Raw genomic sequence first — 25,914 nt, forward strand, 5'->3', positions numbered from 1 at the left:
TAGACCTGTCAATTTGACCAGTCAATCCAATCCAAGCGTTGCTGATTGGTCTCTACACATCATCCCTACCCACTATATCCTAGACCAAGTTTACATTGATTGGACTTTGTGCTGGGACACATTCACACTCAGAACTAATAATACAAATGATAATAATAATATAAAAATAATAATAATGATTATTATTGATGTTGTATAATTATATTGAATTGAATTTTCTTATTTTTGTTCTTATCTGGTTAAAAATAAAGTACTTCTCTCTCGTTCTGTTTAGAAACATTGTGCAAGTGTGGTTGCTAAAAGTAGGCCACTACCAGATTTGGTGGATCAATACAAGGCAGATTTTGGCTATCTGGGTACCATGCTCTGTTCACATGTGATCAAGGCCCGTGCACAGGCTTCCTTCCAGGCTCAAACTGTTAACAGAACCACACTCACTATCACACAGGTGAGTAAATCTGAAATAAAACTTTAGTCGAGCTTGTTTAAATCATAACCAGTAGTTCTCTTCTAAAAATACCTTATTAAAATCATTCAAATCAAACCTGAATGCTCACTCTGTCCCTCTGCAGCCACGGCCAACTCTGTCAATGTCTCAGAGTGGATTGTCAGCGTCAGGTGGTTCACGCACACCCAGCATCATTAAAGTACCCAGTTCGCTCACCCTCATGTCCACTCGCCCTGGAACACCCACTCAGCCATCACCCCCAGCAACCAAGTATATTGTTATGGCAACAAGTGCAGGGGCTGCATCCACGCAGCAGGTAAGAGTTTTAAAGGAGTTTGTGTCATGGTAGTTGAGCAAAAAAAGGTGTGCATATCAAAAACCAAAATTGGGCTCTGGTGCAGGACAAGAAGATAAACAATAAACTAACAAAGGATAAATAATGTCCGCAAACTGAATATGCGGCCCCAAAAAAATTATTTACCAAAGAGCGCAACGTTTTGAATATGTCAGGTCTTCATCAGACACAGTACCCTTGTGGAGTGAGAGGCAACTCTTTCTAAGAACAGTCAAGTCACCTTTATTTGTACAGCGCTTTTTACAATACAGATTGTTTCAAAGCAGCTTTACAGTGATAACAGAAAAAATCTGCAATGAAGTTTGTTTCGGCTTTACAGCAGATCTTGAAGAAAATAGTGTCATAGTCCAGCTTAAAGGGCACCTATTATGCCCCTTTTTACAAGATTTAAAATAAGTCTCTAATGTCCCCAGAGTGTGTATGTGAAGTTTTAGCTCAAAATACCCAACAGATCATTTTTATGGAAGCTTATGGGTAGCAAATTTCAATTTGAGATGTAATATGCAAAATGACAATGCAATATGTAAAATAGCAATGCATTTCTGTATTTAAATTTAAATTTTCCAATACATTTGTGCAACGTTTGGTGCAAAAGGAAATTTAAAGTCAAATTATATAATTTACATTTGCCATTTCATACACTAGTTTTAATATGCAAATTGAATACATATTTTAACGCTTTATAAGTTGCAAAATTAAGATGTATTACAGAAATGATTAGATATGTTTAACATGTTCAAGTAAAAACTGTAGCAAACTTGTAATTTAAATGTTATTTTTTCTTAATTGCATTTACACTCACAGTTAAGACACTTGCGATTGCATTTCCATTAAGTGTCCCACAATGAATGTAGCAAAATTCAATGTGCAATTTGAAAATGCATTCTGTGCCGATCACGTAGCCGCCCCGCCCTGTCAATCACTGCGTGAAGGCGGGGCTCGGCAACAGGTAAACATACGCTATGGTGTGTATTTTGAGCTATGATTTTGAGGTGTTCGAAGGAAACACGGCAGCGGCAGAGCTGATACGAGCGTTGCATTCACTAGCAGATGAAGTGGAGCGTGTACAGAGAAATGGTAGTGTTTCCGAAGATTATTACTTGTCTGCAGGTGATAGAACCAGTACGATGTTGGATCGTCTGGGTCTGGGAGAATGTTCTGCCTTATCAGGCGTCAACATTATGCTGAGCTGCTGTTGTCTGATGCTGGACTGTGTTGATGGTTTCGTTTTGTATAAAATATTCTCATGGTCTGATACATGCTTATCTTTATTCTTATTACTATTAACTTTAATACCCAATAATGTTGGAGATCCTATAGTTATCCTTACAAATGCATAGGCCTATTACTCTGTGATCACATTATATGATATCAATATGCTCATAAGGAAGTTTTTATATGTGTTCTGACTCTGTGAAGTGTTCTTTGTTTAGAACCTACATCACACCGCTATATACTGCTCAATTGTGGTCTAACTATAAGAAAAAGAGTATGCAGCGGCTAAAGGTAGCATACAATGATGCAATGCGGTTGCTGCTCCATGTCCCTAGGTGGCATAGTGCCAGTCATTTGTTTGTGTATAATAGAGTGCCAACCTGTGAGGCACTCTTAAGGCAACTGATGTTTGGTTTTATGTGTTGACTGGACAATTCAGTGAACCATATAATTGAAGCCCTAGTCAGTCCTCTGAAAAGCTGTTATAGATACACTTCGAGGCTTAGACAACACTGGTGTAATAGCCTGTATATTCTATAGGCTATTATGGAATTTTAAGATATTTTTGTATCTCCTTTTTTATGTGGTATGTTGTGCTATATGGACCTGTGTCTGCAATAAAGCTTTATAATATAATATATGACAAAGCTCTGTTGGTATTCGGTATTAATAGCTACCTAAAAACGTGACCGCTCTTTATTTATAACTGACTGTAATGTTCAATAAAGTGACAAATGTGATGTGTGACCATCTCTGTTTATGCAGCTGTATAATCATAAAATATAAGGCAGACATGCGAATCCCCTTTCTATTTTATAAAGCATATTGATCAGGTATTAATACACAGGGTCACGGAATCTGACGAGTCAAATTCATCGACCTAGCCTTTTTTGGGTGAATGTGGAGCAGGTTGAGGGCTGGTGATGTCATCGTCTATAATTCAGTGTCTAATATTTTAAACAACGAAGCAGCGCGCAAAACTTTAACCGGTACAAACAATCTTACAAACAAACAAGACTATTTTGGGTGAATGTGGAGCAGTAGGGGGCTGAGCGACCTCAGAATGACCAATAAATATTATTTTAATATTTAAGAAACCGAAGCAGCTCAAAATAAACGTTTATCGGCGCAAATTAGCACAAACTTATGAGACTATTTTGGGTGAATGTGGAGCAGGTCGGGGGCTGGTGACGTCATCGTCTATAATTCGGTCTAATATTTCAAAAACTGAAGCAGCACAAACAAATCCGGCACAAACCGAACGAGACTATTTTATTTGGAGCATGTGGAGGCCTGGGTGACATCAGAATGACCTAGAAATATTCTTTTACTATCTAAAAAACAGAAGCAGCACAGACGAAGTAAAAACGATTGAGCCTATTTTGTCAACGTTTTGCAATGGGTTGGGGTGGGGCCAACTTCATGCAGTGATTGACAGGGCGGGGCAGCCACGTGATTGGCTCAGAATGCATTTTCAAATTGCACATTGAATTTTGCTACATTCATTGCTGGACACTTAAAGGAAATGCAATCGCAAGTGTCTTAACTGTGAGTGTAAATGCAATTAAGAAAAAATAACATTTAAATTAAAAATTTGCTACAGTTTTTGCTTGAACATGTTAAACATATCTAATCATTTCTGTAATACATTTTAATTTTAATTTTGCAACTTATAAAGCGTTAAAATATGTATTCAATTTACATATTAAAACCAGTGTATGAAATGGCAAATGTAAATTATCATTTTGCACCAAACGTTGCACAAATGTATTGGAAAATTAAAATTTAAATACAGAAATGCATTGCCATTTTACATATTGCATTGTCATTTTGCATATTACATCTCAAATTGAAATTTGCTTCCCATAAGCTTCCATACATTTTTTACAGTATGTTTAAATTGAAAAACGCGCTGTTTTTACATTTACTACTATTATATTATAGTGGCGGGACAGTTGCTTAGTGTGTAGCGTAGTTGTTAGTTCCAAGAAGTTCCAAGGTTCGCGCCAAATCCAATGTGTGTGCAGATAATTCCAATGAAGCATACCCTGCAAATGAGCGGGACTAACACTAGGGAAAAAATACTATTCTGTTATATTAAAGGCTATATATATTTAGAAAGTAGAATCAAAAATAAAGTTTATATTTATTATTAAAAACATGAAGAAATACATAATATAGGCTACTACAAGGCTTTATATCAAACTCCTCATTTAACCCTGATGGTGACATAGTGTTTAAAGTATGTATCCAAAAACATTCCCTTTCTTAATAATTTCTTCTCCAAATTACCTCCTCTTGAAGGTTTATTTTCCTTCTCAATGCCCTTGTAATGAAGGGCAGTAACATCATGATCAACTTGTTTCAAGTGCAACGCAGAATTTACCAACCACTGAATTATAAAAAAAAAGCTACAAATCAGAATATATCATCGCTGTTGGGCATCTCTATATTAAGTCATTTTTGTTATTTTTTTAATTAATGATATTGGTCATCCTTTACGCCTGTATGTGGGTTTTTACACTGGATCCTCAAACTGTCAGCGAAACCTCATTGCACCACCCTGCGTCGATTGTGAATGAAGTGGCAGACACAGTTTGGACCATCTCTGCTCTTTTGCCAATGTAAGGGTAAATAAAGAACCGATGTTTGAATAAGTAAAATTTTACTCCAGAAACACTGTTTATAAAGTATGGGAAATGTCTTTCTTAATTTACAGTACTACTTAGAGCAGTAACTAAGATCTAAATGATTAGTGACTCCAGTTATAAGCTTGAGACACGGACAACTTTACATGTGACATGAACAAGATTTTATTAACTAGTCTAAACACTTAAACTACTCTAACATAGACACACATACATGCATACAGTTTACCTAGGGAAAGAGAGCTGAAGCAGAATACAGGAAAGCAAGAAGTTATAGCATTGTTTGAAATTCAGCAGATCAACAGCCTTGAGCAAACCATCAGTTTAGTTCTAACACGCCTTTCTTTAAAGGGGTAAGGATACTTAATGTCAGGGACGTGCACAGACATTTTGAGGGGCAGGGGCTCAAGTGAAATAAAGGCCACTTCTCATAATTACGTATTTCTTTTTCTTTTTTTAAACAAAAAAGTATATATATATTAACGCAACTCTGACTTCCTTTTTAAAAAAATTCATTTAAAAAGTTAATTAATTTTATCTTCCTCAAACTCACGTTATTGTTTCATTTTCAAAAGATGTCTACAAAATAATCAGTTCACACAGAAACCATGTGGTCTCCTTAGTATTCACTAGGTTTATAGAGCAGGGAACTTTATAGGAAACTATTCCACAATGTGCATGTTTTGAAAAAAATTTCTATGCTACTAGTTTCAAGTATATATGAAGAGTTCAGATGCAAAAGCCTCTGTGCCATCTGAAATTTTCTTCTAAAATGAGCAGTTTTTTTCAAGCTCGTATATTTAAGTTCAGTAATTTACTTAAATGACAATTAATAGGTCATTTTCATTGCCAGTAATGTGAAATAAGTCAACATAAACATACAAGCTTGATAAAAATTATCATTATAGAAGGAAATTTCAGATGGCACTTAGAGGCTTTTTCATCTGAACTCTTCATATTTAGAATAACCTAAATAACTGCATCAAGCAGAGGGGCGTGTTTTACTAATAATTTGTTTATTTTTGCACAAGGCACTACATCGTTTTAATTATTTTGGTGTTATCAGAATACATAACACTGTATTTGTGGTTGTATGGAATACTATTTTATAAAGGTTTAGAGGAAATAAAAAAGTTAAATTACTCATAAATAAAAAGTTAATTTATAAATATTGTTATTTTTAAAGTTTAATGTTAACTTATTTTTACTCAGTTTTATTTATTAATGTACCAGATGCTTACTCAGATTTACTACATTTTTTAGAGTGTATCCTCCTTCTGTTTGCATCTGTAGATTTCTTCTAAATTCACCAATTTAGATTTCTAAATTTCAGGGGGAAAGACTCTTGATGTAAGTCATTAACTGGGGACGTTCTGTATGCAAATTAGGCGTCAACTAGTTAAAATGCGCACATTTGCATCTAATTGACAGGGCAATGCAGGTAAAAAGGATAAACAAAATAACTAAAGCATATCACCTGGTGGTTATATGCTTATTTTATTAACTTATTTTATTACATGGCTTGGTTGAATTCCAATGTAGAATGCGGTCTGTTATTTCTTGATGACAGACCGCTGTGCGGAGTATAAACAGAAAACAGAGAACAGTTGCCATGAAAAACAGAGCGTTGCTATGGACTCACAGGACTCTAACCGTAGAGACGGAGCGCACTATTTTCTTTAGCGGAAGAAATACAATCGGGTTCAACAATCGGGGGAGAGGGAGAGGGAGCGCTTCAGAACTACTGAACTGATATTTAGATACTATTCTTCATACTTCAATAAATATATTTGTTTGACAGGGAAGCTGTGCGCAAACAGAAATATATATTTTTTTCAAAAATAAAAAAAAAGCACCCCAGAAAAAAGGGCACTTTCTCTCCAGGAATAAAAAGGGCAGGTGCTCAAGCCCCCTTTGATGTCTTTGTGTGCACGTGCCTGCTTAATGTATCAAATAATGAGACTAAGTTTGATACTTGCATGTCTCGCCCATTTGAATTAAACTGTCCTGTTGCAATTTTTTGAGGCTCCAGTTGATCTTTGCTGATGTGGTCTTGATGAGAGAGAACCAGTGGTAGTCAGAGTATCTTTGGTGAATGGAAAGACAAGACCGCAGCCTGGCACAAGCTTGGTGGGTCCTTAGAAGCTTCTAGTTCAGCATCATCTTCACATCAGGATTCCAGAAAGGGACTAGGAGAGCTAAGAGCTGATCAGTGACTTTAAAGCATGAAGATGCCACACACTCTGGAGGTGCAAGAGCCAATGAGAGGATTTTCCTTTGGAGGGAAATTCTTTTACGACCATTGTCTTTGAACATGTAATTTGATTGGGTGTTTAACACAAGAATCTTTAAGATGCTTATAATACTAAGGCGTCACAAAGTTAGCAGAATGTAATGTAAATGAACAGAACGGGGACGAAGATTGGAGTTTATAGAGACCAAACATGCCACACATATGATTTTAGTTGACCATAGTATGCAAAGTCTGAAATATTAACCCAATAGATTTTACAAGAATACAAAAGACAACCACATAAAAGGAAAATCATGAGGTGGGAAAATTAGATACATGTTTACACATTTACAGTATCAAGTGGTTATATATAGAATATATAGGATTAACAGTTTATTTCTCCTCCTCTGCAAGAATTTAAGTGAGATTCACAGCTTTCTGGACATTCCTTTGGATCATAAAACTCTTATCAGTCTCAGTGTGTCCTGTAACAAGACAACCGCATAACAAGACACCGCGTCCTGCCAGTGTGTTGGCTTCATTTGGGATGTAAATTTTTTTTTGGGGGGGGGTCTTCAAAGGTCTTTGTTGGGAGAGTGAGTTTGCTGGATTATTCATTAAATAAATGAATAATTTGTGTGTGTCTGATTGGTCCAGACGCTACAGTTCAAATTCAATTTCAAATTCATAGTTGCTGAAAACATAATGCGATTCACTGACTGCCTCAGGCGCGGCTGTTCCAGCGACAGGCAAAACGCATATCATGCAATGGTAAAAACTCCATTTGAGCTTTAATTTTCATAAACTTTTAATATTATAATGACGCATGCAAGTGTCTGACCATATATAAAGCCACAATACCAACTTTGACGACACAGTGTTTAATTATTTTAAACAATATGAGGTTTCTGCCCTCATGTGGGCCTATGTGAATATGTTGTTTTATCATCACCAACAACATCATATAGCTATATGACCTTATTGTGTTCCTTACTAGCTTAAGCTCAAATTTCACCTTAAATGTGAGTACTACATTTAATATAATATCCAGTTTTAATGTGTCATTTGAAGCAATGTATGTTTGTGCATTTTTTTATATATTTTAGTACTTAGTGGTGTGCCGTGGGATTTTGTTTTTTACACATCAAAACTGTGCCGTGGCAAAAACAGGTTGGGAAACACTGCGCTATAAGACTAGACTCGCCTCTGGTCCTGATATTACTGCGATGCTCACTAATGCAGATATGTAGAGCTCTAGAAGTATTCCCAGCATATGTAAGACCACACGGACAATGGATAAGATAAACCATATGAGGAGAGGAGCAGGTAATAGTTCCATGTATAAAAATATTGTGTCCAGTGTGTGGATGACCAAAAGAATTGCCTGCCAATGCCACTCACTATAGTTCTTCCCTTAAGTGGAGTATTAAGACCTTTGTGAACTTTACAAGAAGTCCTCGCTGCAGCCTGAAGCACGATGACGTAGTTGGATCATGATCCAATACGTACTGAATGGGGAGGTTCGGATCATTTTGCTGACTCTCTTGTTCGATCTCGTTCATCAAAATGAATGAATCTTTTTTTGTGAATGAGTCATTTCGTTCATTTAAGGGGCTTTAAATGTTATAGCCTACTTTTAACTGGCAAATTCCCCGAACACATCCACCTACACAATCTTGATCATATTCTGAATTAAGAAATCATTATAATGCAGTCAAAAATAATTTACAGGGAACATAATAATTACTAAGAGTCTTTTGTTCATTTGTCACGTTCATGAACATAATTCGCATGCGCTGGTCTTAAGTGAGATGATGTTCTAACCTGTTTAGTAGCCTACTGATAAATAGTAATAAGTAGCCAAATTATTGATGAATAAGTAATTATTTAGATAAATGTGATGCTTTCCTAGTTTCTCTCTACATACATGCAAAATAGTTAATTTTACAACATTTTAAATTTAATGCGTGTATACAGAACATTTTAAAATAAAGCCATTTTATTTTAATCAGGTCATATTTTCTGTTGAATGAAAGCAAAAATGAGTCAAGTAATTGTCTCTGTAATTTTAAGAGGTAGGCCTACAATAGCCTACGGTCTGTAAACAACTTAAAATACCAGTAGGCTACACATTCGCAAACGCAAAACATAATAGCATCAAGAAACTAAATCTTGTCAGAAAAAAAAGTGCTTAATGATATTTTGCCTGGTAAGTTCCTTCTTTAATGGCTATATTTTTCCACAGTGCTCTGTAAGGTCCCTTAAAATACGAAATCGTCCCGTACAAGTAAGATGATGTGTCCCGTATCAAATCAATAATGGACAGGATTTGTCCCGTATTTTTCATTAGGCCCACACATAGTTGAATAAAAACATAAGGATTTTACAGTATGGATAATAATACTAATAGCAAATATAAAAATATCAATTTCACAATAGGTAACGTTAGCAGAGGCTCATTGCATGATTGCATTTTAGCGTCTTTGTTTCTATAGCAACGGAGTTTTATACATACATCATGCCATGCCTATAGCCTACATAAAAAATAAAAATAAAAAAACCTGAATTTAAGTTTAATATACAAACTGATCACATCAGTCAGATCACGCAGTTGTCACTCAAGTGATCATTTATATTTAACTTAAATTCATTTTTATTTTATTATTATTATTTGTAGGCTACAGACCAAAACGCACCACCGCGCATGCGCGTCCAGTACGTATTGGATCATGATCCAACTACGTCATCGTGCTACAGGCTGCAGCGAGGGGTGTCTCGAACTTTAGGCAAAGAATAATTGGTGTGATAGGACAATCAACTTGGAGAAATTCATACTCATTATCACGAAATTCCCTATTTTCAAAATATAATAACTTAGAATGAATGCATATTTTAAGTTTATTAGAAGCATCAGAAGGTAGACGTTCGTTAAAAACGTGTTCGTCCAAATGTCGGCGAATTTCCGTTTGACGCTCATTGAAGTACAATAGCACCACTTTTATCTGCAGGATACACCACTGCAGTACCAACTTTTCTAAGGTAAAGTAAAGAATCCCTCTCCACTTTAGATCAATTGTTGTAGACTTTATATTGTTCTTAAGTACATTTTTTTACGAAATTTCATACTGATTTGTATCAAAAACCTATGAATAGGAATACTAATTAAGGGTGTGTTCACACCAAGTAAACCTAACTACAAGTGTGAACTTGTAGGCAATAGTTTCCGCCCTGTACCTTTTGTCTAAAGCTTGCCTGTTCGCCAATTTAAGCGAGTGTGCAGAATTTGAAGCACAGATGAATCTTATTCTCAACAAGCCACTGATTTAACAAAGATGTTTGTGCTTTGGATAAAAGAGTCTGCTAAATGAATAAATGTAAAATGTTTGGTGCGGAGGTTTGAAAAATGTTCAGTAGGCATTGGCATATTATCTCTAATGATTCTAAATTAACGTGCATTTTTAAGGAAGATCCTAAACTTGTTTTTAGATGTCAAAATCTTCAGTGACATGCTTGTTAGATCAGAATTTCCTTCTCATTTAGGCCCACGAGGCATTCCGACTCTTCCTTCTGGAAATTATCGGTGTGGTAATTGTGCTCAGTGTGCTTATACGCGTAAATGCTATTCTTTTAGCCATCCACACACTGGACGCAATATTTAGGGGCCGAGCACCAAAGGTGCGGAGGCACCTATTGTAATCGTTAGTGTTCTTATTAGGGGCCAAGCACCGAAGGTGCGGAGGCACCTATTGTATCTGTTCCGGTTCTTATTATTAGGGGCCAAGCACCGAAGGTGCGGAGGCACCTATTGTAATCATCGGCGTTCTTATTAGGGGCCAAGCACCGAAGGTGCGGAGGCACCTATTGTATCTCTTCCCGTTCTTATTATTATTATTATTCCGCCATGGGAGTCTATGGCAGCCCATAGAACCGATTGCGGGAAAGTTGTTTTGGTTTGACATTCTGAAAGAGGACAGTCCCAACATTAAATACACCAATTTTGGTGTTTCTAAGTCATTCTGTCTAGCGCCACCACCTGTCCAAAATTTCACTTTTATTTTGCTAATAACTTTTGAACCGTAAGGCCAATCAACAAAATTATTTTTTCTTCTGAGTCCTGAGCTCATGCCAATTGCACACTATGACTTCATTTTCCGTCATAAAAATATGGCCACCATTTTGAATTTTCCAAAAAAGCTACTTTTTAGAACTCATCCTAGACGGTTTGTCCGATTTGCACGAAAATTGAACCAGATCATCTTCAGGTAGTGCTGACAAAAAGTTATGGAATTCAAATTGATTCGTCAAACCGTTTTCAATAAACGCACGAATAAATTTTACGTAGCTCTTGCAAAAACAGTCGTAAGGCTGTATCTCCGCAACGGTTTATCGTATTCAGACCAAACTTGGTACATGTACTCACAAGCATGACCTGAGGCAACATGCTGTGTTTCAGTGCAGCGCCACCTACTGGTCCGGAGATATGAAAAATGGCTATTTTTGCTTATAACTTCTGAACAGTTTGTCCAAAAATCATAAAATTGGTCTTGTTAGATTCAGGGCGACATGCCAAGTCGACTGATATCACAATTTATGTGCTGTAAAATGCTGTATTTTAACAACGCATGAATGGATTGTTACGAAACTTGGCATGGGTCATCAGTATGGAGCTTTTCTTGTGCCAATAAAAATGAACGTAGCTTTTCAAGAAACTAATGAAAATATAAATTGAAACTAAATAAATTATCTCTAAAACTGAAAAAGAATAAATCACAGGCAAATTTTTTGACTTCGTTTTTAATACACTGCATGTTTTGCTATTTATTCCTCATATTTCAATCGGTGATCTGAACTTACAAATGCGCTTCCAGAGTTTTCATTTACGCTTCTGAAGTTTTCGTTTGCGCTCCCAGAGTTTTTGTTTGCCGTTCTGACACATTTCTCTCGTGGGGGCGGGGCTAGTAGCAGTGTGTTCTCATTGGTTACTGAGCTTTTGATTGATAGCTTCGTGACCTGGAAGTGAAGACGTCAGTGGTGTGTTTATGTGTGGATGTGAGCGTCTGTAATCGCAGCTTTCTATTTCATTTTAGTGATAAGTTATGTTTGTTTTTTAATTTTATCTGTATTTACCTGCTGCTACTACTTAGTTACTACTACTTACTACTACTCACAAGAGATCTATTCAGTCTATTCAGGTGTAATTGCACATTAAAGTACTGTCTGTATAATACTTAAAATATTGTACTGTCCAATATTTTCGGAGAATATTTGTTTATTTCTGATGATTATTTTGCATGTTAGGCTCTGATTAGGTTCAGCTGTTACAATTTAAAGAGAATATTAGCAAACGTGTGTGATATATTCAGCCGTCAAGAAAGTCAAACTTCAACCAGGTAATTAAGGTTGGCAACCATGGCCATCACCACTACTCATTGTTAGCATGATATACGTTTACACCATCAAAATTAATGATCACTTAAATAAGAGGAATTTAAACTATATGAAAATTACAGTCGTGGCCTGCTGTCAGATACAGACCTCAAAGGGCATTTCATTACATATGTCACACAAAGAATGTTCTTATTGACATTTTTTTTAAATTGATAATTATATTTAGTTATTTCATTTAATTAACATTTTCATTTAATTTAAATATATTTTAACAATCATCAACCGTTTCAATCGTGACTTATACAACCAGTTAAATTAATGTAATTGAAAATATGAATTCAAATAAATGTACATTCTTTATTGTCACTAAAGCATACACACAAGTATCAGAGTGAAGGTCTTGGATGCAATTATGTTGTGACCGGAAAGACCAGAATCCACAAAACATTAACTGCATAATATACATGTAATGCACAGTATTCTCATGATATACATTACTATACAAAATGCACAATTACAAATACACAATACATTTTAAAAATTCATATACATTTTAAATGTTGCAATGATTCTTTGAGCAGTTCCTGTTGCAGTACAAGTAACAAAGCAGTGACTGGACACAAGCAGTAAGAGGATAGTCCACCCAAAACATGAGCATTCTCTCATCATTTACTCTCCTTCATGCCATCCCAGATGTATATGACTTTCTTCTTCATATAAACAAAGACAAATTTTTAAGGAAATAATCCATCTCTGTGAGTCCATATAATACAAGTGGATTGTAACCCATGTATGTAAGATTTTTAATAGTTAAAACAGTTTACATTATTATTATTTTATCTAACCTATTGTTTGACTTCAGAAGGCATTGATTCATCCACTGAGGTCGCATGTATTACCGTCACGCTCAGTGTGTGCGGTTTTTAAAGCGTCTTTAGGACTCGCAGAGATGGATTACTTTCCTTACAATCTTAATTCGTGTTTATCTGTAGAAAGAAAGTAAAATGCATCTGGGACAGCTTGAGGGTGAGTAAAATAAGAGAGAATTGTAATTTTGGGTGAACTATCCCCTCAACATTCATATGCTATTGGTATGCTAATCCAAGATCAGCATAGTTTAATAAGAATAAAGTGAAACCTCTTGTGTACTTGTGAACTATGTTTGTTTTAATCTAGAGGAAATTGAAATATTTTTATATTAAAATAAATCAGGTGTCTGAAGATCAAGATCCCAGTCATTCAAAGGTGATGTGTCTGAGCAAAGTAAGATTATTGTCTGAAAGGGACAGTGGATCTCTGGTACTATCACTCCATCCTCTGTGTCAGCATCACAATTTTGTTTATGGAAAAGCTGCTCCACTCCCTGGAAAATGAGAGAAGAAATGTATTATAATCTAACAATACAAACTGCTTTGAACTCCCCATACAGTAACAATTTGCAGACTTAAAATATTTATTATATATTTAAGGGATTTTACAGTACTAAATATTTACCTCGGAGTCAAGCAGTAGTGATGCGCGGGTCGTCTCATAACCCGCGGGCCCCGCGGGTAGCCCGCGGGTCGGGTTGGGGCGGGTAAAGAAATTGTCACTTTATTTGCGGGGCGGGTCATTAAAAACAAAATAAAATAAAAATCCATTTATGTTGCATGCAATGTCCAGCCCATATTAAATATTTGGGAATATCAATCTAATCATATTTTTTAGTAGGTTCTTTGATAACGCCGTAGCAATGCAACTTGCGTGATTTCCCCAAACCTTTGGCGTCACGTGACACAGCTCGCGCAAAGCAGCTCGCGCCAAGCAGCTCCCGCCGCCAGCCACAACAACAAAGACGGAGAAATAAAAGTGAAGATGGAAGATGAGGTGCGGGAGAAATTGAGGTCGGGATTTTACATAATTAAAAGAAAAAAAGGTGAATGATGAATTAGATGAATACAACGCTGCTTTGTAAATATTGAAAATGTTTAAATCATTATCTTATTAATATGACCTGATTTATGGTTCATATTCAGAATCGTCTGTTATTGCCAGTTGGCGATGTTTCCAAGCACTTTCAGGCTGAAATAAAGGCTGTTTTCATTTACATTACAATGCCTAATATGTCTATTTAATGGTCGCGGGTGCGGGTGCGGGGCGGGGCGGGTTGTAAAAATAGATACAGTGGTGCGGGGCGGGCTGGGGCAGGCCAAATAATTTCATAAAAGCGGGACCCGCGGGTTGGAAAAAAAGCCGACCCGCGCATCACTATCAAGCAGCATTTATCATCTGTAATACTGTTGTGTAACCAGTAGATGGCTGTATTGCACTATATATAAACATATGGATGTGTATTCCCTAGTTGCTGGATGTTTTCAGTCATAATTACTTGCATGTATTAAGTTTTTAATGTGGACATATATTTATTATTAAAGACTATTAAAGATTTAACATTTGTCAAAGAAATGTTCATTTGAAGTGCACTTTTTTTCATTATTATTAGTCAAATATGGACACAGAAAAAGCAATTTGTTACTCATACTAGATACATATAATAGCTTTATCAGTCATCTTTATCACACAAAAGTAATCAGAATAAATACTGCAACCAGGGCGACACTTCAAAATAATTGAGTGTTTACATATTACGAACAGAGACGTGTTCTGTGGTCAAGTCGTGTCTCTCCTCTTTCAAAAACTTTGCATCGCAAATTAATCAGCAATTGAGAAATTCAGGTTTAAATAGCTTCATTGGCATGGTAAAAAGGCTTTACATTGCCAAAGTTGAATCAGGCAGTGATTGACAGCACTCTGGTCCTATGGCATCAGTCATTGACTGGTACAGACAGGCTACTGTACAGTACTCTAGCTCAATGTTGTTTGGGGTGGCTGGGGGGAAATATGATCTAATCGAAGCAAATATGATCTAATCGAAGACTGTAACCGAATGTAGATAAACAAGTCATGTAATGATTGGGCTAACAGTTAAATCAAGACAACACAGCTCAGCTGTATAATGTTATGGGCTCTCACTGAGCTCTAAAATGCCTCTCCACCTGAAAAAAGCCAGTACTGTATTATAAATAGTATTAGTATAGTATAAAAAAATAAAATAAATCAGACTTACCACGAGTAGGCTAACGTTATCCAGTATCCTCCTGATATAGCGACGATGACTAATGATAAATATCATTCGTCTGTACTATTCCTTCTATAAGAGATCATCTCAACAATATAGTGTAGCAGCAAATAAATACAGATATAAACTTAATATCACTAAAATGAAATAGAAAGCTGCGATTACAGACGCTCACATCCACACATAAACACACCACTGACGTCTTCACTTCCAGGTCACGAAGCTATCAATCAAAAGCTCAGTAACCAATGAGAACACACTGCTACTAGCCCCGCCCCCACGAGAGAAATGTGTCAGAATGGCGAACGAAAACTCTGGGAGCGCAAACGAAAACTTCAGAAGTGTAAATGAAAACTCTGGAAGTGCATTTGTAAGTTCAGATCAGCGATTGAAATATGAGAAATAGTTAGCAAAACATGCAGTGTATTAAAAACGAAGTCAAAAAATTTGCCTGCGATTTATTCTTTTTCAGTTTTAGAGATAATTTATTTAGTTTCAATTTATATTTTCATTAGTTTCTTGAAAAGCTACGTTCATTTTTATTGGCACAAGAATAGCTCCATACATCAGCACGATGCCCTGAAGGAGCGTGAGAAGTTTCGAAACAGCGCCACCTAGTGGTGAATTTTTTTTTCAAATGCTTATAACTTTGGGTGTGGTTGACTTATTTTCACGAGACTTATTCTCAATAGACTCCTGAATCCTTGCCGAGTCCAACGATACCAAACATGCTAGGTTTTGCCTTACGGTTTGTGTAGCATTGTGATTTAGCGCTTAAAAAACATTAGGCGATATCTTCGAAACCGTTTGTCCGATCGAGACGAAACCACCGTCAGGAGTTTGGAAACATAGGTCGATAGCTTAACTTCAATGCCCAAATGTGAAAATATTGATAGTAAGGGGTAGTAAAATCCAATCAAAGTCATGTGTCAGTCATTTTTTACGTGTTTTTTTTTTCATATAAATGTCTATAACTCCGAAGCGAATTAAGATATTTTCGCCAAAATTGACACACATATGTATGGGCACACTCTGAGGACACATAAAAAAATGGTGGGACTGAGCCTCTTGGTGGCGCTATAATAGAACAAAACATGAAATTCCCATTGACTTCAATACAGTTTTGTGAAATAAAATGCTATACTAAACAAATGCATTGGTGTAATATTACGAAACTCAGAATCTGCCATCAGAACCATCCCCTGAAAGTACTCAAAATATTTTGAGACAGCGCCACCTAGTGGTCAAATGTTATAACAAAATTTCCAAAAAGGCTAATAACTTGAATATATCTGCCTATTGAAATGCCACTGGTCTTAATAGATTCCTTGGGTCACGCTGAGAACATAGATACCAAGTTTACCTTATTTGGCCGAACTTCCTGTCCGCCATCTTGATTTTCATTCAAAACCTACTTTTTCGAACTACTCCTAGGCCGTTTGTCCGATTTTCACCAAAATCGAATCGTATCATCTCCAGACCGTGTTGACTAAAATTTATGGATTTTGTGTTGATAGACGAAACCGTTTTCGTATAGAGCAGCAGCAATGATGGCATGATGCCAAAAGCACTATTCAGGCTTTATCTCTGCAATGCCTTGACATATTGACACCAAACTTTGTATGTGTCATTGTCACTTCACTCTGACCACATCACATCAGTTTTGTAACTGCGCCTCCTATTGGTTGAAAGTGATAATCAATTAAATCATATTTTTAATAATTACTGTTTCTATGATTTTTCACCCATTTCACCTAAAATCCTCTTTAAATGTCTTTAATTGCTCATTGTTGCAGTTGGTCTGACACTTTCAGCATTGTTGGCATGTCTTGTCGTCTTATTCTGCTTAGCCCCGGTATATGTGTAACTATTACCTGTTCTTTTAGTCTCATAGTATTACATTTTAAACAAGTTGATCAAGATTTTAGTGCCCTTCAATACATATGCTTTGACAAGGATAATAAATTAAAGAAAAGTTTTACTAAAGATAGTTTGCAGTTTCATCAGGCAGAAGTCAGCTTCAATACTCAAACAGAGTTCGTAGGCTGTCCTGTTTACAGTTGCAAAGATCTCAACAATTATACCCTACACACCAAGGTCTAAGCTACGTCCTTGCTTCAGGTTGAATGATTCTCATTGGCTAAGAAATAGATAAACAGTAATTTTCCACACATATACTGAAGCATATCTCCATTGATTATGCAGCTGACACCCTGAAGTTAGGCACATCGTGACCTTCCAGGTCGCAGATTTGGGTTGTTGGGCGCCAGCATGTCCAGAACAACAACTCAGTCAATCTCCAGTAATGCCAGTTGTTCCTTAACCTGTAACCAAATAGACTAACACACACACATTGACACACAGCTTTTTCAAGGTTGGATTTGGCAGGCTCTAACTATAAACAGGAGAGTCCTCTCAAAACGTCAACATAATACGTTCTTTCTCTCAAGGAGAGGACACTTTAATCTAACACCATAAAGTAAAGACTTTAGCTTCGAAATGGTCACTCAAACTATTGGTTCCAATGACCCCTGTGACCATAGTTGTCAGTGTACCCTAGAAAAACAGCAGCATGTATTGACGCATGTTAGAGAAGTCCATACTTAATTTCTGGAAGCCGGGCTAAATTAGCAAGCACTGTTACTACATTCATATCAAATACAGACATTAGAGGATACATGAAAAGAACATTTCAGTAATCACACTGGTAACTTCTATAACAAAGTAAAATCTCATAAGCCTATAGAGAAGTCATTCAACTCATGTGATGTTTAGAAGGAAAAATATTGATTGATACCTTGATTATAATCACTCATTAGATATACATTGAAGCAGCATTGGATTCCAAAATCCATCCCCTTCATTACCCTTAGTGTAGTGTGTATGTAACAGGTGTGATTTATATGTCTTTATTATTATTTGTGTAGTTAATAATTTAGATTGCAGTTTCATTTATTTTTTATTTTTTTTACATGACACTGTGTGTGATTCTAATCATTATCATCACCTATTCTCATAAAGAGTTGCATCTTACTCCACACAGGTATTCTGCCCCAAGGAAGAACTGGCTGTTCGAAACGTTGCGCTCTTTGTTAAATAATTTTTGGCGCTGCAGTTTCAATGTGCGGACATTATTTATCCTTTATCCTATTAGTTGAAATTGAATAAAATTAAATTAGGCATAGAAAGAACGTTTTACTATGTACACCCAAAGCGCTTTACAATCCTATCAGGGAATCTCTTCTCAATAGGGTGGTCCTTATCAAGTCCAATTTTTATTTTGTGCAAAATGTTGGTGTCTTAACCTCTTAAACTGTTCCTTTTAACCTCAAAATTAGAAATATGCAAAAATGTTGACAAAAAAATTATATTTAGAGGTAGCTCAATCATGTGGAAGATTTCCTATGTTAAAGGGGTCATATAATGTCATTTTTGTACAAGCTAATATGATTCTTTAGGGTAAATTAAACGTTTGTAATATACTTTAATTAAAAATTCTCATTAGTATTGTAAGAAAACACTAATTTTACCTGGTCAAAAACAGCTCTGTTTTCAGCACGCCGTTTGAGTGCATGTGTCTTTAAATGATAATGAGCTTTGCTCACCCTGCCCCTCTGTTCTGTGCGTACACCGTTTGAAACACAATAACACAATAACCATAACGCCTTGTTTATTATAAACATGGGATTATGAATTATATTGAGAACGTCATACATAGAAAACATGCCGTAATGTACCTGAGTGTAAAAATAGCCGCATTCATCGTGAAGCATGCAGCAAGCGATTTGCAAAGATTAATATAAAGGTTAAAAAGACGTTACACTCACTCACTTCTTCTGGAGGTGCAGCAGGAACACGAATAGTTGGTACCGATCCTTTTTTCAGGATCACCTTCTTAGCAAAACCAGCTTTATACTGACCCTTGTTTGTAAAGCAGCCTGGTGAAATGATTCGCGCAAACATGAAAGCGTTGATCGTGGGGAATTCCCTTCGAAAACAAACTCAGCCACTGCGTCTTCAGCGGTTCGGATTTAGGAACATCAAAATGACTGCTGTGTTCGTTATTACACCCAAGAACACCACAATCGAGACCATTCTACTCAGTGCTCCAGCTATCAGCAATGAACGCGCCGGTTGGCGCGGGCTATGATTCACAGCTCGCTCAGGAGGGCGCGAGGGCGGGTCTGTGTTGAAACGCTGCTGTCAATCAACCATTGTGGGAGGGGCGTCGATTTTGTGACGTCACAAAATCGAACAGCTTGATTCAGGAGAGGGGGGAAACATAAGAAGATAAAAAAAAAACTACTGGATGGATTTTTATCATTTTATGATGGTTGTGTACAGGCACTGCCAACACACATTTCAGTACAATCAACTTGTAAAAGTGCATGTACCATTATATGACCCCTTTAAGCTGTGCGGCGTTATTGTGATATGCAAGTAATATTAAAAGTTGCTGCAAATGAACTACATTTTATTGAAATCAGAGCAACACTGACATGACAACAATGACAACAATCTCAAAAAAAGCACAAAGTTTTCAACAATCCCTCATTTCTGATGCTCAGCAGCCACATGAAGGAGAAACTGCAATTGTTCTTCAGAGTGTGTGAGATAGCAATTGTATTCTTGAATCAGAGCCACTCCTCTCTCGGTGTGATCATTGACTATTTTCATTGCATGTATAATTGCCTGTGCCTCCTGATAATCTGCTTGATTCGGCCAAAGTTCCGGGTCAATTTCAAGGAACATAATGTAATTTTTTTAACCAAAAAAAGTGCTCTAAACCCAAACAAACCAAGGTGATCATCAATAGAAATATGTATTGATTCCACCAGGAAAGGTAAATCTGCTAAACCGGGTCATGGATGGATTAATTTGGATTTAGTTTCTACAATAAGTAAACTGAGATATGCATCTAAAATACATATTTAGGAATATATGGAGCATATGAAATATGTGGAGATTTTTTTGGAATTTTACTAGCCAGGTACAATACCAATTCAAATGATCGTTTTTTTACGAAAATAATCAAAATCTCAGAAAGTTTAAAGCTATTGAGCTACCAGTAATTATTATGTTACTGCCATAAAAATTGGCATGCTGTATTTTCTTATATAAAGGAACAATTTGAAGGGTTAAGAGCATGACAATTGGAGACTTTAAAAATAAGGACCACCCTACTCAACCACCTGTGTGCAGCATCCACTTGGATGATGCGACTGCAGCGATAGAACAACGGTGCCATTGCGCTCACCACACACCAGCTATAGGTGGAGAGTAGAGAGAGTAATCGAGCCAATTCAATAGATGGGGATTATTAGGAGGCCATGATTGTTAAGAGCCACTGGAGGGAATTTGACCAGGGCACTGGGGTTTCACCTCATTTACGAGAAGTGCCATGGTACTTTTAATGACCACAGAGAGTCAGGACCTCGGTTTAACGTCTCTTCTGAAGGACGGTGCTTGTTACATTGCATTATAGTGTCCCCATCACTATAGAGGGTATGCATTGACATCACTTTCCCGCCAGAACATGCCCCCCTCAGCCAGACTGGCAAAAAGAGCATGCTGTGTGACTGGATTTAATAGGGGAAACCACGAGTAAAACAAACGATTATCAGTTTAAACAAAAAGTTGGACTCAATATAGTGTTCCTTACAACTTACCAAAGATCCAGTAATCCATGGATATTGACATGCAGCCAGGAATTGTGTTTCCTGACATTCATATGTGCCTGATTTTGATGCCGGGGAAATACACAAAGCAAATTTGCCTGTGAACGCTATGTATAAATACAATATTGGTAGGTCTAAATCCATGTGATCACTTATATCAATATTATATACTCTATTTTGCCTAAAGTATTGGGACATCCCTCCAAATCATTGAATTAATGTGCTCCAATCACTTCCGTGGCCACAAATCAAGCACCTAGGCATGCAGACTTTTTCTACAAACATTTGTGTAAGAATGGGTCGGGTTTTTTTGTCAGTTTTTATTTAAAAAAAAAAGTCCAATTATGCATAATATATGATGGTAAATATTTAATTGATGAGTTGTCAATACAATTTATAACTACAATATATAGGGTATGATTTTACTCCTATATTCAGCATATTGACACAAAATGATGACTGCAAATCCAACTTTTGCTGCCTGGAGTCCAGTTGTTTCTATGAATTGCAGCGATCTATTTGCTTCTCTGTTCTGTAGCTATCAGCAGTCTGTAAAAATATACCTCCGATTTCTTGTCAAATCTAGTTGTACAGTCAATCGCAAAGCTCTTTCCCGTTTCGGATGTGTCATTTTCGCAGCATTCACGCTGAAAACAAAGTCTTTTTGCCACTTAGACTTAAGGAGGTGTAACTGCATCTAGCTCTGTGGCTCCATACTGATCTGTTCATTAGTGAGAGATTTTCAGTTTAAGTTTAGCAATTTGGCTCTAACAATCCAACAAGTTTTGTCTTGTGTATCTGAGCTCTCTGCTAGGGCTGAGTATTAATACAGATGATGTCATGATTCGATTCCGATTCACAAGTGTATGCATGGAAGTGCTTTTTTTCTGCCATGGAACAACTTCTTTAAGAATCCGGCTATCAGTAACCTATAAGAAATCGATATTGTCAATCCAGCATAGAATCCTGTTATTGCTGCTACTGCTGTTTAACTGCAGTCACTCCAGCCGATGGTGACGTCACGCGCATACCCTCTATATACTGTATACTAAAGCCTATTTTAACCATGTTCAGACCCTTTCCAAAAAATTAGAATATCATGGAAAAGTTTATTTATTTCCATAATTCCATTCAAAACATTAAACTTCCATAGATTATAGATTCAGGGCCCACAAGATTTCAAGTATTTAGTTGTTTATTTGTACATAATTTGGGCTTCCAGCTCATAAAACCCACGAAAAAGGATTTAAAAAAATTAGAATACTGTGAAGAAATCACCATTTACTTATCAGTTTTTGCTGAAAAAAAGAAAAGAAATTAGGATCACATCAAATCAATCAAAATATGGTACTTTCAAAATGATATGTCAATCTTCAATACTTGGTAGGGAATCCCTTTGCCTTAATCACTGCCTCGATGCGCCGTAGCATTGAGGCAATCAGCCTGTGGCATTGCCTGGGAGTTATGGAAGCCCAAATTTCCTTGATGCTTGCTGTCAGCTCTTCTTTGTTTTTGGGTCTGGTGCCCCTCATTTTCCTCTTGATAATACCCCATAGATTCTCAATGGGGTTTAGGTCCGGCGAGTTGGCTGGCCAGTCAAGCACTGTGATGGCATGGGCATCAAACCAGGTTATGGTGCTTCTGGCGGTATGGGCATCTTCCTCCTGGAAGATGAAATCTGCATCTCCATACAGATCCTCAGCAGAAGGAATCATGAAGTCCTCTAAAACATTCTGGTAGACTGATGCGGTGACCTTGGATTTAAGAAAGCAGAGTTTACCAACACCTGCACTGGACATTGCACCCCAAATCATGACTGACTGTGGATATTTTACACTGGACCTCAAGCAGCTTGAGTTCTGTTCCTCACCCATCTTCCTCCCCCATCTTCCTCCAAACCCTTGGACCTTGATTCCCGAATGAAAGGCACACTTTACTTTCATCGGAAAAGAGGACCTTGGACCACTGGCCAACAGTCCAACAGTCCAATCCTTCTTCTCCTTGGTCCAGTTGAGATGCTTCCTACGTTGGCTCAGGCTCAGAAAGCGGTTTGACCCGAGGAACCCAACAGTTGTAGCCCATCTCCCGGATGCGTCTGAATGTGGTGGTTTTTGAAGCTGTGACTCCCGCCTCATTCCACTCTTTCTGGATCTCAGCCATATTCATGAATCTTCTCGGTTTGATAATCCGCTGAAGCCCACGGTCAGCTCTTCTGCTGGTGCATCTTCTCCTGCCACATTTTGCCCTTCCATTAGACTTTCCATTGATATGCTTGGACACAGCTCTCTGTGAACAGCCAGCCTCCTTTGCTATGAACTTTTGTGGCTTACCCATCCTATGGAGGGTTTCAATGATGGTCTTCTGGCCAGTTGTCAAGTCTGCAGTCTTCCCCATATTGATCCTAACTGAGACAATTGAACCAAAGTGAAGCAATTTAATGACACCTGGGAAAACCTGTGCAGGTGCTTTGAGTTTAGTAGATGAGTAGTGTGTGACACTCAGTTTAAAACATTCATGCCCTGTAAAATTTGGGCTGATTTCTTCACAGTATTCTAATTTTTTTAAATCCTGTTTTCGTGGGTTTTATGAGCTGGAAGCCCAAATTATGTACAAATAAAAAACTAAATACTTGAAATTGTTTAAGTTGTGGACCCTGAATCTATAATCTATGGAAGTTTAATGTTTTGAATGGAATTATGGAAATAAATAAACTTTTCCATGATTTTCAAATTTTTTGGAAAGGGTCTGTACTTTTAACCAGTTCATTTTTTTTTTTATGAAGATTGAGCACATTTTCTGAACATTTTGCATTATTGTAATGTAAGAAAAATCATATTCTCATTACTCTCATACAGATCTTAGAAAAGTAATAACTGAAAAAAATCCCATCAATTTACATTGAACGATATATGTAAATTCAAGCCATATGTATGTCCTGAATGTCAGAGACTTAAGGTCCTTTCGCACTGGACGCGATTTTGACGCACAAATAATTTGCGCGATGGTTTTATTTTTTGATCAGCTGTTTGTGTAATGAGCGCTTCCACACCGAACGCGAATGTGCTGCAGCAAAAAAACGACTTTTATTTTTTTCGCTTCAATGTCGATTTTTTTTTTTACTTTTGCGGCAACAGAAAGGGTTTCAGCCAATCGCATACTACAAGGACAATGATTGTGTGGCGTAGCATTGCCAACCAACTCGGTTATCACGACTGTGAGTATGTTGTGTGATAGTTTTCGTCGTTGTATAGTCCTGTGCTGTGTTGGCTAGAAGGCTAAACTACATTTGGGATAGAAAGCTAATGGTCAAAGATAGAGATAGTGACCGTGTTTACGCAGCTCTTGTGATGGGTTTTGACGCGAACTATTCGCACACGAACTATTCGCTTTTTCATTACGCATCCGGTGTGAAAGGGCCTTTAGAGGTGGGTTTGATTTGGAACAGTAAGCAACCACCCAGCAACTACCCCTAGCTACACCTTAAAAATGGCAACGCAATGCCCTAAAACCACTCACAACATCATAGCATCGTGGCAGTGAGTTTTGCAAGTGGAACTGAAATTCACAATGTCTTCAGAAAATGTCAACATCTAATTTATATATCTGTTGTAATTGTAGATGTAAACTCTTCCTCCAGGTAATCACTCTCAGCTCCTCCCAGTCTGGATCTCCTGTCACAAGTACAGTCCCCAGCACCCCCACGTCTTTACAGCCACTCGTCAAACTTGAGTCTGGAAACACAGGTGCTGTAGGCGGCTCACGCCCTCTCCAGAAATACATTGTGGTTTCTTTGCCTTCATCCTCTTCCTCACTGGAGAGCAAGGGCTCAAGTGTCCTTCCCTCCTCTACCTCACCCATCAGCATGGAGTCTGCTGTCAAGCTAGAACGTTCGGAATCACCGGCCGCAAGCACACAATCGCCACATTGAAACTCACACAGTCGCTTATTCCACCAAGATACAGAAGAACAATAAATGTAGCTTGAGACTCGTCAAAGTGCTTACTGAGCACTTTCGGACAACCTGACACATGCTTAGAATAAGGAAAGCGAGCAAATAGCTATGCACACTTGGACCATAAGACTCATTCACACACTGTGTACATACGATATATATATACGTCAAAACATTAACACTGAATAATGTATACACACAAATGCATGTCTGAAATACTGTATGTACATGTAAACACAAACATAAATGCTTGCATAATTGCCATTGTGGCTGCCAGCATAGAGAAGCTGTAACAGTGACAAACACACACACACGAGAGAAAAATACAGGATGGAACTTGATTGTGATTTGAGGTAAAAAGGTTCTGTGTTTGAACTTAACAATGTTTCATTAATAAACATAAAGATATGGTTGTATTTATAATGGGAGAAGGAATGATAGATGTGCATTTTGTGTGTAGAAAGCCAACAAACAAGCAAACAAAAAGAGACAGTGGGTCCATCACTGTCTATTATACATGTGTATATTTGAGCACGTGTGCTTGATCGAAAACTGGGCATTTATAGGATTAATGAACAATTTAATTGATTTACTATTTCATGATAATTTTTTTATCGTCTATAATAAAGATGGGTTTTAAATGTGGTTGTAATTTTCTTTTCCTTGCAAGACTTTGCTGTATTCCTTGTGTAGAAACCTTAGTAGCTTTTGTTTTCAAATATTTTGGCTCTATTTTCAGTTTCATTTCTTTCTCCAAACTAAAATATTAACTACTAAATTTTCTACACGGTAGCCTGAACACATTTAGCAATTGATGAAAATAAAGTAGATTCCTCATTCCTTTAATACAATTTTATGTACACTTTGGTCCAGAGGGTT

At 37.1% G+C, this 25,914-nt stretch overlaps 1 protein-coding gene across 1 annotated transcript in view; it reads left to right on the top strand.

The window, feature by feature from the left end:
* taf6 (TAF6 RNA polymerase II, TATA box binding protein (TBP)-associated factor) overlaps positions 1-25,679 on the top strand; it is a 96,132-nt gene extending 70,453 nt beyond the window's left edge. Inside the window, exons 13-15 of the mRNA XM_081367041.1 lie at positions 275-448; positions 573-764; positions 24,721-25,679. Of these exons, the coding sequence (XP_081223167.1) occupies positions 275-448; positions 573-764; positions 24,721-25,011 (657 nt within the window). The 3' untranslated portion in view covers positions 25,012-25,679. The remainder of the gene's footprint in view (positions 1-274; positions 449-572; positions 765-24,720) is intronic.
* Positions 25,680-25,914: the final 235 nt, after the last annotated feature.

The sequence above is a fragment of the Scardinius erythrophthalmus genome (genome assembly GCF_964197995.2).
Source record: "Scardinius erythrophthalmus genome assembly, chromosome: 5".
NCBI lineage: Eukaryota > Metazoa > Chordata > Actinopteri > Cypriniformes > Leuciscidae > Scardinius > Scardinius erythrophthalmus.